Below are 17,717 nucleotides of genomic sequence, written 5' to 3'. Positions count from 1 at the left end.
GGCTCCACCCTACATTCCCAATCTGCTTACCTCAGGCCCCAACAGGGGAAGGGTTGTGTCCAGGGTCACCCAGGGAGTCAGGGGCAAGGATGGAGTCAGAGCCTAGGCCACCCCCTCCCAGTTGGAGTCAGCCTGACCCCATCACAATTTGACAAGACCAAGTGAGGCGAACCAAAGAGATGGAGGAACAAAGTTGGGGTCCCAGGGCTGGGCCTTCCCCTGGGGAAAGCAAATAGCTCAGCAGCAAAATCCACAGAGTGAAGTTTATTCCCAAGAAAGTTCCCTCCCCCCTCCCCAGCCCGGGACAGGGACAGACAGCCTGGGGGTGAAGATGGGGCTCCAGGGGCTGAGGGGCCTCTGAGAAACAAGGAAGGGCCCTGGTCCCCCGGCCACGCCGTGTCTGGCTCCCCCAGCCCAGCTGAGTCCACTGTGCCTCCCTGCCCAGCCCTCGGGAGAGGGGAGGGGGCGCTGGCTCCTGGGTAGTTCCAAAGTGGAGTGTGAAAATAGAGAGATATATAATATTTATACGCAGTGGGCAGTCCGGAGTGGCACTCACACCTCTGTCTGGAAGTCGCCATCCGGTGGTTCTGTGGGCTCCCAGGCTGCTGCCCGGTGCAGGGCCAGCCGTTCTCGGGGCTTGGGGGGCAGCGAGCCCAGCGTCATAGACTTAAAGGTGCTCCAGCTCTGATGTCGCCGCTGTTGGGACAAGCCGGGACGCTCCCCTGGACTGGGCTTCTCCTGTGCGGGGGAGAGGGAAGGGCCCGTGGAGATGGGCCAATACCCTCACCCACTGTACAGAGAACCAACTGAGAAGGCCCGGGGAGGGCCAGTGATGCCCAAAGTTACCAAGCAATCGGGTGCCAAAGTGGGGTTCAAATCCAGACCCGCCTGGCTCCAGAGTGGGGTTCCTCATCCCTGTGCTCAGAGTGGCCCCCTGAGACCATGTCTCCTGCTGCCCACCCTCCTCAAGATCCTGATGGAGCTCCCACCAATACCCCCCATCTCCTAAAAACCCCAGACTGTTGCTTATGCCATGGGCAGGCCCTTGGTGAGGCAAGCTGAGGCTGCCCAGGCCGGGGAGGAGGGCAGGGAGGGAATGAGTACCTCGCGGCCCACCTCACCCCACCCCACCCCACCCCAGCCTGGGGCACTTACGCTGGACACGCTCCGTTCGGCTGCCCCACCTGAGGACACACTCCACCGCTTCTCCCTCTGCAACGGGGGCCACGGGTCAGGGTCTGACCCCAGGGGCCACTGTGCCAGGTTGGGCCCCGAGCTCCAGGCAGGGGCAGTCATAAGAGGAGGCCTCACCTTGGCCGTGGACTGGCTGCGGTAGCGGTCGAAAGTGTGGAATTTCTGGTTGAGCTCATGGTAGAGTTCCGAGTGCCGTTTCCGGGTGTGCATCACCTTCTGGGAGCCACAGGGCGTCAGGGCAGGTGCTCCCCACGGGACGCTCAGCATCCTGGGTCCCCACATCCCTGCCTGCTGCCAGCCCCTCCGGGACAAGGCCTGGCTCTTTCTTCACCCCAGAGCTACGGGCTTGGGCAGTCGAGGGACTGTCATGGGGTCAGGCTCTGCACTGGGGCTTGGGCTAATTGTAGGAAGGGACCCTCCAGGGACAAACCGCCCCCCACAATCCCAAACCCAACATACACATACACTGTAGCACTTACCTCAAAGTCCAGGTCTGAATACCGTAACTTCTTTCGCTGGGAAGGAGCAACAAGGAAGCAGTGAAAGAGAAAAAAACTTTTTACCCTGTGCAGGGGGTTGAGAGTGAGGAAGTCTGCTCCCCCCCAGGGTCTGCCCACTGTACCTTCCCCCAGCCCAGGCTCAGGAGCTAGGAACCCTTTAAAGGACAGCCCTAGAGGTTGTGGAAATGGGCTTAGGGCCTGGGAGACGAGGCTCCAAGGCGCGACCCCACCACAGGACTGCCAGGGGCACACACAGGCTGGCACACGCGTAGACATGCACCTGCACGTGGACCAGATGTCACAGCGCAGACTTCCAACACGGCGGGACACAGATCCCCACATGGGATCACAGAGCAGACCCTCCTTCCTCTGTGTCCTGGATTCCACCCCTCTGTCCTGCCCCATCTTGCCCCATCCTCTCTGCCACCAACGGGCTCCTCTCTCCCTGGAAACCTCCACTTGTCCTGCAAATACAGGACGCAGGGTTACAGAAACCTTCCTTTCACCGCACTTTGCCCCTTTTCCTGCCAAACTTGGCCCTGCCTCCCTGGCCTCCCTCCCTCACGCCTCTCCCGGCTCTCACTTGCCCAAGACCACCTTTAAGGCCCCAGTGGCCTATGCAGCATTCGGTGCCACTCAAGAAGGAGGCCTTAGAGTCTCAGAATGTTGGCACAGGAGCGCTCACGAGGCCAAGTCCGACCTTCTCAGGTCACACTGGGGAAACTGAGGTCCAGGGTGAAGGACTTGCCCCACAGTCCTCAAGGACGCTCCTAAAACCGCCATCTAGATCTCCCCAGTCCCAGGCCTGCAGACACGCCCCCTCTCCTGGTCCTTCCACCTCCCTGCCTGCTCTTTCTTCGTCATCCACCCTGGCGTCTCCAACTCTCGGCCCCCGCACTCTGCCCTGCACTCTCCCCTGCCCTTCACCACACACACACACACACACACACACACACACACACACACGTGTCCTCCCCGTTCCCAGCCACACTGCACTTTCTGGAGGCAGCGGGACTCCTCTCCCTGCTCCCCGATGCCCGCGGGTAAGGCACACACGGCTGCGCCCAAGAGAATAAACTCTAAATCCCCCCGCCCCCAACACACTCCTCCGCCCCTCACAGTTGCCCACACCAGAATTCTGCACGTCATCCCTGACCCCTCAAGACTCCGCCGTGTTTTCTGCTACCTCCCACACAAGGAGCCCAGGGCCGGCCCCTCCTCAGGGGCCCAAGCACGGACAGGTGTCCCCAGAACAAAACCTGCCACCATGCTGAGCGCTCCCTTCTCCAGTTCCCGTGTCAAGTTTTCTTTGTGACGCCTTCCTGTTTCTGCCATCTGCGGCAAGCGCAGGCACCAAATGTTCAAGAAACATTTTGGGAGAAAAACTAAACTTGCAAACCTTCTAGCTGCTAACTTCGTTTTCTCGTGGGGAGGATGGGGAGCCGGTTTCTGGGGCCGAACATGAACAGCCAGTGGTGCCTGAGCCGTGATTCCTGACCCTGTCCTCATCCACACACTCCTCATCCCTCCAACGAAAGTTCTAGAGTTTTCTACAGGGGGCCACTACCAACTGCTTGTGGCCAGTGATTCCCTGCAGGGAGCAGGCCTGAGGAGGTCAGAGAGAAGGTGGGGCAGCCACAGAAAACACACAGGCAGGGCAAGAGAGGGGCTGACATTTTCTCAGGAAGAGAGGGGCAATTACCACAGGCCTACGGGCAGTGCCTGAGGCTGACTTCAGGAATGATTCCAGTAGCAATCCCCAATCATCTAGCACTTTCTACCTGCTCCACACAGAGATACATGTTTTATATCAATTAGTCCTCGCAACAACTCTACCAGGAGGCTGCTCCTGTGTTATCCCCACTTTACAAATGGGGAGACTGAGGCTCAGAGAGATTAAGGCGAAGAGAGATTCCGTGAGCCTCAGGGGAAGATTATGCTCGAAATCTCACTGCTGATCAGCAGCGTCCAGATCTGAACTTGGGGACTCGGAGACCCAGGCTCTCATCCCCTATGACGTGGCTTCCCTAGCAATAGAGCACCGGGCCTGAGCCACAGGCCCCTTAAAGGAGGGCCCATCCTAACTGGTCACCCCAAAACAGGCACTATAGCAAGTGTGGGCACCTTCGAGAAGTGCACCCTCAGCGCGTGGCGTCCAAGCCCATTTGAGGAGCTCAGAGGAGCCAGGATTCCCCTGGAGCCGCCATGGGCACAAACGGAGGAGAAACGCACAGCAGATATACTCCCCAGGACTTTGTATGAGGAGGCTGCCGGCTGTCCCTTCCCGGCTGCTGCCAGACATAGTCACAGGCACCCGGGGTCAGGCCTCCCACCCCCACCCGCCGCCCATGCCCAGCAGCCCCTCACCTCCAGGGAGCCCAGCTTCATGGTGGAGCCAGGCACGGTGCGGGGCATGGTCCGGCTGCGCTCCCCCGGCTCGGGCACTTGGCGGGCGCTGGGTGTCGGCGGTGGCGGTTGGAAGGTCATCCCGTAGGGGTTCTGTAGCGACCCGTAGGCAGGGCCCAGCCCCAGGCCCGAGTGGTCCACAGACAGGAAGCTGGGGTAGCCTTCGGCATGGCCCAGTGCCTTGGCAGCCCGCCGGGGGGTGCCCTCGGGCCGGGCCCGCGGGGCATCCTCGCCACCTCCGCCCCCGCCGCCGGGCTGCAAGCTCAGAGTCCTCCGGGGCAGCACCATGTAGTCCCCGTCGGAGCCCGGCTCGGCAGGCTGCAGCCACGTGAGGTCCAGCTGCCGCAGGCCACCCTCCCCACACATGTACACGGGGTTGGCCTCCTGGGGGGGCGGTGGCTCCCCCAGCCCTGGTGAGGCTGCCATGGGCACCAGGAGATTGCCAGGCAGCGGTGAGAAGCTGAGGCTGCCCTCGGGACCCACGAGGCAGGACTTGGGCTCCTCGTCCTCGTCCAGGGACAGGCGGGACAGTGTGCCCGTGATGGTGGACGGGTTACAAGTGTTGACCTCCTTGAAAAGCACTGGGGGCAGGAGTGGAGGGAGGTAAGTCCGGGGGAGGAGGAGCCCCCAGATGCCCTTGCCCACGCTGAGCTTGGACAGTGGGGGAAACTGAGTCCTGGCGTGATGGCTGGGTGGTTAACACAGGGGTTAAGAAGGTGTCTATCCCAGAGGCCCACAGCCAGGGAGGGCGAGGAACGAAGCCAAGGCCCAGCTCCCACAGTGCCCGGGTGCGGGTCCTGACCTCTGACCCGACAGCCCCAAGGCTGTCAAAAGAGACTTGCTCCTCCCCGCTCCCTGGGCAGCTCCTCCCCAGGAGATGGAACTTGAAGGAGGTTCCGGTAAGAATCATGGACATGACACTTTGTGCGGAGCACCCGGCTAGGCACTTGATGTCCCCCAGTTCACGTAAGGCTCCCAGCCACCCTGGGAGGACACATTTCTCTCCGTTGTAGGTGTGTAAGCTGTTTGCCCAGAGTCATACAGTGAGTGGTGTTCACAGCCTTGACTCCAACTCAGGGTTGTCTGACTCAAAAGCTGGACCCCGCAGCCAGACACCTGTCAGGGCCTTCCTTGGTGCGGCTGGGGGCCCTCCCTTCCTGCCCCTCTCTGGGGCCATGCTCGGCTCTGCCCTGGCACACTCACCTGTCTGACAAGCCAGGTCCACATCTTTTTCAAAGTCTGACTATAGGCAGAGAGGGAGAGAGCAGACAGGCAGAGAGAGGATCCATGTATCAGGGTGGTGGGGGGGACGCAGGCCCCTCCCTACCCGCCCAGAGGGTCTGCCTCTGCTGGGCACACTGCCCAACAGAGCAGAGGGGCCCCAGGCGTGGTCTCCTCCAGCCGCACCTGACAGCGGGAAGACTGAAGGGGGGAAGGACTTGCCCAAGGCCACCCAGCTGTCAGAGGCTGAGCCTGAATCAAACCCAGTCTGTGTTCCCTCCCTGCCACAGATGAGGCAAGTGAGGGGTCTAGGGCAGGGGGCACTGAGAACCCACCTGTGCCCTGCCCGGGCCTCCTCACTCACCAGGATCTGCAGCTGCCCGTTCTTACACGAGTCGGGGGAGTCTTCGCTCTCGTCGGCCCGGCACACGCCCATCTGACACTTCACCACGTCCTGCACCTGGGGGCAGCAGGTGCCTGCTGGACCTGAGGCTGCCACAGGGCCCCCGGCCACGGCTGGCTGTGCCTCCCACCCCAGGGACCCGGGTGGGTGTGGAAGGAAAGAAGCGCATCCAGCCTAGGGGAGGGGGAAAAGGAGCCCCAGGGGGCCGAGGCCAAGGCCAAGGCTGCCCAAGCTATCAGCGCGCACACCAAGGGCTGCCCAGCTGGGGACCTGGTCGGGCCTCAATCTTCCCCATCTGCACCCATCTGCACCGTGGGGAGAAGCGAGAGACTGGCATGGTGTGGGGAGGACAGGGGCAGGAGAGGCCCAGCCCACCTCTCGGCGCAGGAAGCAGTGCACAGCCGTGATGACAAAGCCCTGCGCGGAGTTGAAGACAGCAAAGAGGGCCTGGAAGAGGACGGAGCGGCGGTCTGTCATGGCCAGGACGGCGGACATCCAGGTGAGCGCCAGCAGGGGCAGCACCACGCAGGAGCTCCAGAGCGAGGCCCTGAGGACAAGGCAGAGGGTCCGTCAGGGCGACACTCCAGGGGACAGGCTGGGCTGAGCCTGGGCCTGCACTCAGCCTGGGGCCCTTAAGCTGCCCAAGACTGGCAGGGCCCCAAATGCCAAGACCTCAGTAATGTCCCCAAGCAGGGGGGCTGAGGAGCCGGGGGCAGAGGAACAGAACGAAGAGCAAGAGCAGAAAACTGGGGGACAAGGAAAGGGAGAGGGACAGACACACAGACACAACGGGACTGAGCCAGAGGCAGCATCAGCGGACAGAGACAAAGAAGGTGGAAAGAAACAGTGGGAGAGAAAAGGAGGAGGGAGACAGATACAGATGCTGTGAGTTTCAGCCACAATTTGCACAGAATCACAGGCCTGGGCCACATCCCCAGAGAGTCTGGGAGGGGAGGAGAGGAAGAGGGACAAAGAGAGACGACAGACATGGTGAGAGAGTGGATGAGATGGGCAGAGACACACAGGAAGGTTAAATCGGCAGAGAGGACGGAGGACATCACAGAGCACAAATCTTTGGGGAGAAGACGGGGGGGGAGGGGGGGGGAACCAGGGCAGCAGAGGCTCCTCCCCTTCAGCTTCCCAAGGAGGAGGTGCCAGGCTCCCAGGGCCTGCTCAGAGCTGGGCAGAAAGATCATAGCTGGGGCTGGGGGTCAAAGCCAGGGTCAGGGCCAAACCCACACATCCCCAACCTCCTTGACAAGGGAGGGCAGAGAAAAAAGGCAGAGGGGCCCGGGCATCCGGGCACCAGTGCCAGCCCGCCCCCACCAGCAACAGCCCAAGAGCGCACAGTAGGGCAGCCTTGCCCTACTGGGCCAGGTGCCACACCCTGCCCACTCTGCCTCATGAACACCGCCAGTGGGAGAGTCAGGCAGGGGTGGGCACAGCTCTGGTCAAGGCAGAGAGATGGGCAGGTGGCCAAGACCTGCCCTAGGAAGAGCGGTCCAGGGCTGTTCAGCCCGGCAGGGGGCGGGCACAGTGGTCTCCACAGGCCCCGGGGGCAGAGCCAAGACTAAAGAGAGGACCTAATCACAGCCACGAGGGCTACCGCTGATTAACCACCAATTCTCTGGCAGGCCCTACACCAAATACTTTTCATACATTAATCACACTGTGACCAAAACAACTCCAGTAAACAGGCATGGGGATTATTATCCCAATTTACAGATGAGGAAACTGGAGTGTGCCCAGCTGGGCAGACAGAGACAGAGCCGGGATGCAAACCCCAAGGGGCACCTCCGAAGCCCAAGCTTTTAACCACTAGTTCTGAGAGCCTGGGTCAGAAAGGCAGAGGGGAGCCCGAGCGAAAGGGAGCCTTCTGCTACACAGAGGTTCCCAGAGATGGTGCCAGCCGCCTCCAGAGGCAGTGAGCTCCCTGATTCCGGAGGTGTGCAAGACAGAGCTGGGCCCCCACTGCTCAGGGAGGGTCAGCTGGATTTCTGGCCCTGAGTGGGAGGTGGGGCCTGAAGCCCTGAAGTTCATTCATTCATTCTACTCTTGTGCGGCTGGGATTTTAAGTCTCAGCAGCCCGAGGACAGCTCAGTGAAATAATCCCCTCCCTCCAAGATTCTCTGTCCTCCAACTGACTGTAGGATTCAGTGCCTCTGAAATTCTAAGTCTCAGATTCTATGACAGATGATAAGACTCTATGATTCACTCATTCGAACATTCTTAGCTTCTGATTGTCTTATTCTAAGATTCTACCATTCTAATTCTAAAGTTCTATGGGCTCAAAAATTCTAAGGGTGGAAGATTCTATGAGCCTCTGTAGGTTGGGGCTACAAGGAGGAGTGTGTGTCTGTGCCTGGATAAAATGTAAGCCGGGGCTGGGTGGGGGGCAGGGGCAGGGAGCAAGGGGTGGGCACGGGAATACGGCATTTTCTGGAAAGCACAGACATTCATTCCCGTGGCCTCTTTGCCATCACAATGTCGAGCCCTTGAGAGTGCATGGCAGTTGGCGGGGCAGGGCAAGCTTTCCAGGGCACTGGGCTGATACCCCTCCTCCCCCCACCATGGGCACTGCCCCCCCTTCTTTTGCCCCCACCCACCCACCCCCTTTCCCACGGGGGCACAACTAACATGGCGTTCCTGGCCGAGGCTGAGCTGAGCAGGGGGCTGGGGACCGCTCCACACGCTGAGCAGGGGAGGAGCAGGCTGGCCCAGGGGCACCGCTCCGACCTCGGGGGCGGCACAGACATGGGAGAAGGGGGGAGACACACAGGAAGTGGGAAGAGATGGGGCAGTGTGAGCCCCGAGTGGGGTGGGAAGGGGAGGGCAGATGAGAGAGAGAGAGGTGGGTTAGGGTGGGCGAGGGGCTGCAGCTGAGCACACCGGGTGCCCACCTTGCCTGCACCCTTGATGCCCCAAGGTCAGGGAGCCCCCGGTCGCATCATCAAGCCCTGAGTCTCCAGGAGTGGCTGCGGCCCACCCTCCCTGCAGCACTTCCCACAAGGCCAAGTCCCAGCGACCCCCCTCCCCTTACCCGGCCCTCTGCTTCTTGGACTTGTCTGAGATGCCGTCCCGAGCCATGAGCTTGTTGAAGACGATGATTCCGATGAGCATGTTCACCTGGGGGCCCGGTGGAGTGGGGTAGGGGGAGACAGGATCACCAGATGCCCTCCTGGCAGGGAAATCCCCAGGTGGAGCAGGTGGACCCCCTTGGGCCATGCCCCTCCCAGGACGCTGCAGGGGCACATACCAGGACAATGACGGCTGCTGGGCCCACGAAGGCATAGAGCAGACCGCCCTCCAGAGAGAGCCAGCAGCTGGGGAGGGGGGAAAGAGGGGGTATCAGACAACCAGCGGGCCCGCCCCCCACGCTCAACCACCATCCCTCAGGGCTCCCTGAGCTGCCAGGTCACGTTACGCATGGGGCAGGGACCCAGACAGGGGGAGAGGGAGCCACTGACTGCTGCTGAGCCCCTCTAACAAGGGTCCTGGGGCCACCAAGGCTGATCCCTGACCTAAATGGTTCTGAGAGTATCCAATCCCCGCACAGCCTTTTATAGTCAGGGAAACAGGCTGAGACGGGAGAATCTGCCCAAAGTCCCACAGCAGGAGTGGGCCAGGATCACAGCCCGAGAAGTCTGGAGCCCTATCAGGTCCACTGACTCCCGCTTCCCACCCCGGGAGGCCCACGTACTAGCTGGATGTACCGTATCCTTTGGTGCGGGTAAAGCCGACCGACACGGCCACCACCAGGGCAGGCAGACCTGGGGGAGCAGGGGAGCCAGAGTGAGATGGCCACCCGTCCTCAGGGTCCTTCACCCTCCCAGACCCCCAGCCCAGCTGACCCGTGTGCCCAGAGAGCAGGGCCGGGGCCGGTAGCTCTCTTGCTGCCCCTGCCCCCAAGGCCCAGTGACAGGGTCCAGCACGAGCCCTGCTCACCCCAGCCCAGGCAAAGGAAGCGCTTGCGGACGAGGCGGGTGCGCATCCGTCCGATGACAGCCAGGTAGGACTGCCAGGCCTCAGTGAGCACCCAGCAAAAGGACGAGAGGAAGAAGAAGTGCAGGAAGGCGGCTGTCATGGTGCACACACCCTGCAGGGAGAAGGAGAGGGAGGGAGTGGCCCTGAGCAGCCGCCAGGGTGGGAGGCGCCGGGCTTCCCACGTCCGCTGCTGGGCGCTGCCACGGCCGCCCACCTGAGCTCCGCCTCCCACAGAACCCTGCCAGGCACCCCCGTCTTCCTGCACCCACACACAGCACGACGCAGGCCCGGTGACACGCACACGGCACTCGGCATCCAGGAGGCGGGCGGGCAGGCTGCCCACGCACAGACGGGGCTGGCAGGGAGGGGGACAAACAGGAGTGCCTGCCACGTCATGGCCGGGTGGGCCCCACGTCTGGCACCAGCAGGGCTGGCGCTGTGCAGAGAGGGCCGAGGGGGCATAAGGGACAGCCAACACAGATCAGACGCGGGCACGTGGCACAGGAGGCTCCGCTGGGGCTCCCACATGCCCGCAGACACGCCCAACACACGTGCGCACAGGCACTCAGCTCACGTACACGTTCACAGATGTACACAGACATCCCTCACTGGAGTACACACACCCCCTCTCCAGCTCCCTCATGTACGCTCACACACACTATCTCCCACACACACCCTCACCCAACACCCAGCTCGAGTGTCTACACACATCCGGCACTTAGTTTCATACACGCGAGCACACGCGCCATCCCCCCTTCGCCCCACTCTCACACCCCGGCCCCCCTGTGAGCCTGCACCTGCCTTGCTCAGCACCCGCGACTGGCCCACGAGGATCAGGATGTTGGATGCCAGGATGGACAGGCAGAAATTCAGCAGGATGATGGAGCGTTCCGATTTTATAAACCTGGTGGGGCACAGTGGGCAGAGACAGGGGAGCTAGCCGCCCTGCCCAACCCCGGGTGGCCGGCCACCTCCAGCCCCACCCCCTCGTCCCCCCAACCCCCCACTGTCCCACCTACCTCCAGAAGGCGGCATAGATGGCAAGGAGGGTGAGCAGTGCCATGCAGGACACAGCGCAGCCGATCACAAGGGGGACCGAGGGGGAGCCCGCCAGCTCCAGGGTCTGGGGCAGAGGGGCAGACCGTCAGATGGGTCACTGGGAGAGGGCAGCTACAGGGGTCCCATCGCGCTCCCCACCTCCTGTCTAGGACAGACTGGCACCTGCACCTGTGTCACACCCACACACGTACGGGGACTCACCACTGCCTCCACACATGCACAGAGCAGACCCAGTCACGTACGTGGACGTGTATTTATGCTGTCACCCGCACACTTCCACACACAACCAGACACACGTGTGTGTGTATACACATGCAATCACCCACCGCCACACACCCCTGGGCACGTGGCATCGCTGTGAGCACCATCCCAGGGGCACAGACTTCCACGTGCAATCCCACAAGTACACCCACGCAAACGCCACGTGGGATCACCCAGATCCCCGCCAGCACTGTCACAGACGGCCGCTGGCACCCAGGAGCCTCTCCTCCGGCCCAGCCCAGGCACTTCCCTCCCACTCACCAGGTCCTTGGGCGGCTGGGCCAGCACAGCAAAGGTGGACAGGTGCTGGCACTGGCAGCGGGTGTGGGCTGCCTGGGTCTCCAGGGTCTGGCAGCTCTCAGTGTCCCAGTCCCCTGAGCTGGCATCTCTTGGGTGGAGGGAGAGGTGGAATGAGCCCCAGCCCAGCTCCACGGCCCCACCCCCAGTGCTGGCCACTGCCCAAGGACAGGGGAAACCCAGAGCAAGGCCACATCCAAGAGGCAGGCAGGCAGGCAGCGGGAGCCACAGGGTTTGCCCTTGATCCCTTAGGCCAAGGATGGTGCCAAGGCGCCCTCCCTCTGGCCTTCCAGGCAGGACAGCCCCTCCTGAGGGAGGAGTCCCAGGGCTGCAGCCCTCCCCACACAGAGCCCCTGCCCAACTCACGCTCTGGAGTAGTCCCAGCTGGCACAGTGGGGATCCGTGGTGCCCTGCGGAGCAGAAGACCTAAGTGCAGCGTAGGTGGGAAGCTGTCCACCCATGACCACCCCCATCCTGCCATGGCAGGCCCCACACAGCTCAGCGGTTCAGCCTGCCATCAGGGCAGACCACCTCCCCATCAGACAGGCCTTCGACTGCCCTGGCTGGGGCATACCCAGGGTCCCCGCCCAGGGCCCCACTCACGTTGATGATATAGGAGAGCTCCACGGTGATGAGGGGCTCAGCTAGCGGCTGGGTGGGGGGCCTCACAGTCACTGTCATCACCCTGGATGTGACGGCCAGCGGGGGCCTGGGGGACAGATGCTGAGGTCAGCTCCTGCCAGCAGGTACCCACACCCAGTCAGGAACCCTGAAGGTGCTTTGGATCAAGGGCAGGAGGCTACCATGGTGCCAAGGCCAGGGGAAGGCCTAGAGGTCAGCGGGGCCCAGGACTTTGGGTGAGGCCTAGAGCTCAGTCCAGCACCCCCTGCACCGCCTCTGAAGCCTCTGGGAGCTGCACGGATGTCTTGGAGAAGCACCTGTGTCCAGAGCCAGGCGAGGGGTCCCTGAGGCTGCAAATGGATCTCTCTGTGGCCAGCATGGGCTCAGCCCTCCTTCCCTTCCCTGGGTCTCCCTGGACCCGCAGCAGTGCCATCCACCCCTCCCAGGGACTCACCTGGGGGGCGGCAGGATGAGGCCGAGGGTGCGGTAGAGCACAGCACCAATCACAAAGTAGGAGGACGACTCCTCAGGGTCCGCTGGGAGGAGGCGCTGGTGGGAGTGGCCCGGGCCAGGCGGCACGGTTCCTGGGCCTCTCCCCCTGCCAAGGCTGCCTGCTGTCCCGGATGCGGCCGGCTTCCCTGGGGAGGAGAGGCTGAGCACCTCCTTGGGTAGGAAGAGGCGGTCCTCTGAGTACCGCACCCAGTCCTTCATGCCCCGGCGGCCGCGCATGGGGAACGTGATGTCGCTGGACACAGCCGAGACGGGCTCTCGCTGAATGCTGATCACTGCAGAGGACAGACAGAGACAGAAACAGAGGGGAAGGTCACAGGGGAAGAGATGAATGTGGGGGAGACAGACAGCAGGAAGGCAGATGCAGACACCAAGGTTGGTACAAACAAAGAGGCAGGGGACACGTATACAGAGAAACAACAAAGAGACGGAGCATGGGAAGAAACGTGGAGACAGAGATACAAATAAGGGGTTAAATGAGGGAAAGGCAGGGCCCAGACAGAGAGAGGAAGATAGGAAAAGCCCTCAGAAACCATCCCTCCCCCAGGGCGTCCTGGGTTTGGCCACATCCAGCACCCTCTCCCCTGCCCGCCTCCTTGTACCCAGGTTATCTGTGACAATCAGAGAGCTCTGGAAGGCCTTGAGAGCATCGCCCACCAGGTGAATGAAGTCCTCCACGACCCGGAGCAGATGCACAGAGCCAGGGGCCACCTGGGGACAGACAGGGTGTGAGGGACCAAGGCAGGGGTGGGCCATGGGGCACAAGCCTGGAAGCCCAGCCCCTCACCTGCTGAGCGTCATCCCACTTGTCCTTGTTCTCTGCGTCCACCATGAAGCTCACCACCTGGAAGAAGCGCTGGGGAGAGAGCAGTGGGTGTTGGGAGGTCCCAGCCCCAGGGCGAGGAGCTTCCCCGCCACAGCCACACCTGCCATGCCCCCACAGACTCTGCTATAGGGGCCCGGCCTCCCCCTTCAATCTAGGGCTTCTGAACCTTCAGCCCTCCTTCCTCTTGACAGGGTAGAGGGTACCTGCACGTCATCAGCCGAGGGCACATAGGTGGCTCGCTTGAAGGTGTCAGTGACATTCCTCAGAATGTCCACGGAGAAGAGCAGGTCCCCACTGTAGTAGGTGCGCCGGGCCAGCAGCTCCTGCAGGCTCCGCACCACTTGCGACATGCCCTCGCCCGCCAGCATGCGCTGCCCCTTGGCCAGGTGCTCCCGAAGCTGCCAGTGACAGGTAGGCTGCTGTCACCAGAGTGTCAAGAGCTGGGACCCGCCCCTGGCCCATCCCACTCCAGTCCACCCACCACTTGCAGCCAGAGGGGAAGGGTCAGATAGAGATGCTCAAAGAGATCATGGGGAGACAGAATCTAAGAAAGAGACCCATAAAGAGAGAGAATCCCCCAAGTTACGTAAAAACTGAAATAGGAACAGCAAAAGAAAGAAGGAGCTCAGATATAAGTATAAAAGATGATAAGCGCAGTTGAGGGACAAGGCACCTCCCTAATCCAAAGAGGCCATCACACGCTGGAGTGTAATTCGCTCGCTCTCTCAAATACGAGCTCCAAGCACAAACACAACAAATACCGGTTACAGTCAGACAAGTACACACAGGCCACGCTCGCTAACAACATTCTTACCCCATGGCAGGCCCTGGGCTGGGCACTGGGGACATAAAAATAATTTCAACTTTGTCCCTGCCTTCAAGGAGCTCCCAGTCTCACAGGACACAGACATTGTGATGAGCACTCGTAACACCTAATGACTGAGAAGCTCAGGGGGCTGTAGGAGCACAGGGGGAGGCACTGGGGATAAGGGAAGACATCTGAGAATCAGGCCTTGAGGGATGAGTAGGAGTTTGTCAGACAAGGAGAGGCACAGCCAGGCAGAAGTGGGCACATCGTATGTACGCCAAGGCACATGGGCACGAGCAAGAATCCAGCTCCCTCCACGCCCACCAGAGTCTGGGACAGATCCTGTGTCGCCCCAGCCCAGCAGGGTGCACTCACCGACAGATACAGGTAGCGGTACTCGTGGGAGATGCAGCGGGCAAAGCTGGGCAGCCCCCAGTAGGCCACGCCCTGGGCACTGAGGAGACAGCGGCGGCTGGCAGACCCTGCAGGGGGACAGGACAGAGGGTTGGGTGTGGGGGCCGAGCTCTCACCCACTTCACTCCACACCTCAGGATGGAGGCTCAAAGAGGCTGGGGGCCCAGAAGGGAGCGGCAAGAATGGCGGGTGTGGGAGGCGTGCAGGGAGAGCCACCCGCTCCTCACCTGAGGCGTTGGGGGGGCACTTGTTGTAGATGATCTCTCCAGCAGCCGCCTTCTTCCACATCATCAGCATCACGTACTCGTCCCTGCACATCTCATGGAAGGCTGTTGGTACAGCAGAGGGGCTCAGCCAGGCCCAGGCACTTGCCCGCAAAGCCCCAGGGTCCAGCAGGCAATACCTGGACACCTCTTCTCACTGCAGGGCTTCACCTCCTCTCCGGTGCCCTCGCAGGGGTATCCCTGAGAGCCTGTGGCCTGGCACATGCGGAAACGGCGCTGCCAGCCTGTGTCACACGTCTTGGAGCACAGGCTCCACGCGTTCCACGGCCCCCACTTGCCGTCTGTGGCTGCAGAGATGGGGGGCGTGAGTGGCCCCAGGCGCCCCCTGGGCCAGGGCCACCACCTGCCGCCCCTGTGCCGCGCACTCACCCGGGCACTCAAGGTTGCCGCACTCCCGGGTGTCAGTGAGGGCCCCGGTACACGTGGCCCAGGCTGGGCCCGCCACGCTGCACTTCCGGCTGCGCTGCTGGGTCCCATTGGCACAGGACATGGAGCACGGGCCCCAGGGACCCCATTCTAGCCACTGGCCTTCCACTGCATGGGGAGACACAAGCAGGGTTGGCTGTTGAGCAAGGGTGTGGGGATGCGTCAGGGCAGAGCACCACAGGGAGATGGCATTCAGATTTGAATAAGGCCAGACCCACTGGAGAGGGGTGGAGGAAGGGGGGCTGGAGGGAGCTGGTGGTGCCTGGGCCTGGGCCTGCCTGCCTGCCACCAGCTCCAGGAACACAGGACTCCTCTCCACTCAGCACTGAGGCAATAGCTCTCTTCTGGCTAGGGAAACGGGCCCCGGGCCACCTTCTGATCTGTGCCCACATGTAAGCCCAGCTTTGTGTCCCCTCACAGCCCAGCCGGCCATGAGCACCAAAGTGCTATGAACAACAAGGGTAGTCCAGGGCTCAGGGGAAGGGGCACTGGCGAGCACCCCCTTTAGATGGAATCACAGGGTGCCAACTCCAAGTAGGCTGGGCCAGGTCACCTCCCACGCTGGCAGGTAGACTTTGCCAGTCTCCCCATGCTTGGTCAAAGTTCACTGGGGTTCCCCCGGGGGCAGGGCACTGGACCTGACTTCCTCCCCTTTCCCGACCCCCACCCCGGCTGGGCAGCGCCCGCCTGAAAGCCCACGGGTGCTACTGACCCGGGCAGGCGGCCATACTGCAGAGCTTAGTCTGCAGCTCGGGACCCTCGCAGGCCTTGCCGCCGTGCTGGGGGGGCACGCAGGTCCGCATCCGGCTCCGGGACCCCCGCCCGCAGCTGCGGGAGCACAGGCTCCAGGACCCCCACTCCTCCCACACGCCGTGCACTGCAAGGAAGCACGTGGCCGGTGGCTGGGCGGCACCTTGGCCCCGCCCACTGCCCACCCGCCCACCAATCAGGAGCTCCGGCAGCTCTGCCTCCGCTCCTCATTGGCTCTTCCCTGGGCCCCAGGATTCCGCCCTTTGGGGGTGGGGGGATGTGGAAGACACAGACTTCTAGTCCCAACTCACACAGGACACTGCCTGTGGACACCGGGACAGGGAGACTAGAATCAACCCAGGAGGGGAGCCAGGGGTCCTCCTCTCCTGGGGGCACAGTAAAGCCCAGGAAAGGGCTCAATATCTACCCCACCTTACCCCATCCCCATCCCTCCCCACCCCAGATCCAGAGCAAGAATCCAGCATGGCAGGCCTGGGGCAAGAGAATGCCCCTCCCCACCCCAAGCGCAGGGACACACAAATAGACACGACCCTCTACGTGGACACTGACACAAAAAGCTCACATTGGAACACGGCTTTGCCCCACCCCTTTGCAAGCTCCTGGCACACCCCCAGTTGCCAAGACCCCTTCCTAGGTAGCCCTACTTTAAGTTCCCAGCCAGGAGCTGATCTGGCCTAGGCACCACTTCGCTCCCTCAGGCGCAAGGGGCAGGACCCGCTGAAGCTGCTGAGCCCCTCCTGACCGACAGGCTGTCCCCACAGGCACATGCACATTCTCAACAACTCCATGCTGAACTGAGGAAGGCTTCAGGGTCTAGGGGAGGCTCCCTGGGGAGTGGGATAGGGAGTCAGAGGAGGGAGGGGATGGTCAGAGAGAGCTTCATTTTTTTTTTTTAAGTGGCATTTCTTTTAGATCTTAAAGGACAAGCTGAATTTTAATAGCCAAGGTAGAGGTGGAGGGGATAGGATGAGAATAGGCAAGTGCAGGGCGGTGGGAAAGTGCGAGAGGTGCTGGTGTGGCCAGAGCACAGGGAACACGGAAGGCGGTGAGGGTAAAGAGACAAGCCTTGATTACCAGGACGTAGGCATCAGGGGAGTGATGTGCCCAGAACCAAGCCTGCTGGTGCGGGCCCTGGTCTGATTCATCTGTGTCCCCGATGCCCTGTGTGGGGTTGGGCACGGTGCGGGGGGTGGGGGGACAGTCAAGTTTGCTGAATGAAAGGAAGAGGCAACCAACCATCTTTGGAAGATGAACTTGCCCGAGTCCCAGGCAGGACCCGACCCTGCAGGCAGACTGGGCGGGGAGGACGGGCATACCTGGGCAGGTGGCTGAATTGTTGCAGGGCCGGGTCTCCCGCAGGGGCCCGCTGCACAGGGTCCCATAGGGGGAGGACACGCAGGAGCGGGTCCGCACCTGCAGGCCCTGCCCACACGTCAGGGAACACACGCTCCACGGGGACCACTCCTCAGCCGCTGGGTCGCCTACGAGAGAGGGACAGGGTCGGCGGCAGGGGGCATCTCCCAAGCACTCAGTCTCATAGGAATCCTCCTACCCTGACCCCAAGTGACAGGCTCTTCAGGAGGCAATCCAGCCCTGCCCACAGGCCTCGCATGGCAGAGAGACACGACTGAGCTCCAGGACATAGACACAGACAGGCACACGCCAAGCACACATGCCACCAGATGCCACAGAGTCGGGCCCCCGCCACAGAGGAAGGGAGGCGGGCCCGAGT

The 17,717-nt window shown here is 62.0% G+C and overlaps 1 protein-coding gene across 15 annotated transcripts in view; it reads right to left on the bottom strand.

Annotated features, from left to right (window-relative positions):
* Positions 1-259: 259 nt before the first annotated feature.
* The window catches only part of ADGRB2 (adhesion G protein-coupled receptor B2), a 36,209-nt gene continuing 18,751 nt past the window's right edge, over positions 260-17,717 (bottom strand). For 4 of the 15 annotated variants that reach the window (XM_060308654.1, XM_060308658.1, XM_030871379.2 and 1 more), the window contains 28 exons: positions 17,302-17,466; positions 15,927-16,091; positions 15,158-15,322; positions 14,908-15,075; positions 14,732-14,833; positions 14,466-14,572; positions 13,486-13,680; positions 13,244-13,312; positions 13,059-13,167; positions 12,401-12,731; positions 11,929-12,034; positions 11,692-11,735; positions 11,290-11,416; positions 10,728-10,831; positions 10,510-10,612; positions 9,670-9,820; positions 9,425-9,494; positions 8,981-9,047; positions 8,765-8,850; positions 8,362-8,460; positions 6,100-6,271; positions 5,686-5,781; positions 5,304-5,343; positions 4,062-4,681; positions 1,674-1,709; positions 1,312-1,410; positions 1,156-1,212; positions 260-738 (listed from right to left, as the gene is read on the bottom strand). In XM_060308654.1, coding sequence (XP_060164637.1) covers positions 553-738; positions 1,156-1,212; positions 1,312-1,410; positions 1,674-1,709; positions 4,062-4,681; positions 5,304-5,343; positions 5,686-5,781; positions 6,100-6,271; positions 8,362-8,460; positions 8,765-8,850; positions 8,981-9,047; positions 9,425-9,494; positions 9,670-9,820; positions 10,510-10,612; positions 10,728-10,831; positions 11,290-11,416; positions 11,692-11,735; positions 11,929-12,034; positions 12,401-12,731; positions 13,059-13,167; positions 13,244-13,312; positions 13,486-13,680; positions 14,466-14,572; positions 14,732-14,833; positions 14,908-15,075; positions 15,158-15,322; positions 15,927-16,091; positions 17,302-17,466 — 3,839 coding nt within the window. In that variant the 3' untranslated portion in view covers positions 260-552. The remainder of the gene's footprint in view (positions 739-1,155; positions 1,213-1,311; positions 1,411-1,673; positions 1,710-4,061; positions 4,682-5,303; positions 5,344-5,685; positions 5,782-6,099; positions 6,272-8,361; positions 8,461-8,764; positions 8,851-8,980; positions 9,048-9,424; positions 9,495-9,669; positions 9,821-10,509; positions 10,613-10,727; positions 10,832-11,289; positions 11,417-11,691; positions 11,736-11,928; positions 12,035-12,400; positions 12,732-13,058; positions 13,168-13,243; positions 13,313-13,485; positions 13,681-14,465; positions 14,573-14,731; positions 14,834-14,907; positions 15,076-15,157; positions 15,323-15,926; positions 16,092-17,301; positions 17,467-17,717) is intronic. The other 11 variants (XM_060308663.1, XM_060308670.1, XM_060308694.1 and 8 more) reach the window with 11 other exon arrangements.

The sequence above is a fragment of the Globicephala melas genome, chromosome 1 (assembly GCF_963455315.2).
Source record: "Globicephala melas chromosome 1, mGloMel1.2, whole genome shotgun sequence".
In the NCBI taxonomy this organism is placed as follows: Eukaryota; Metazoa; Chordata; class Mammalia; order Artiodactyla; family Delphinidae; genus Globicephala; species Globicephala melas.
The sequence above is the reverse complement of the archived record's forward strand: the minus strand, read 5'-3'. Positions and strand labels throughout refer to the sequence as shown.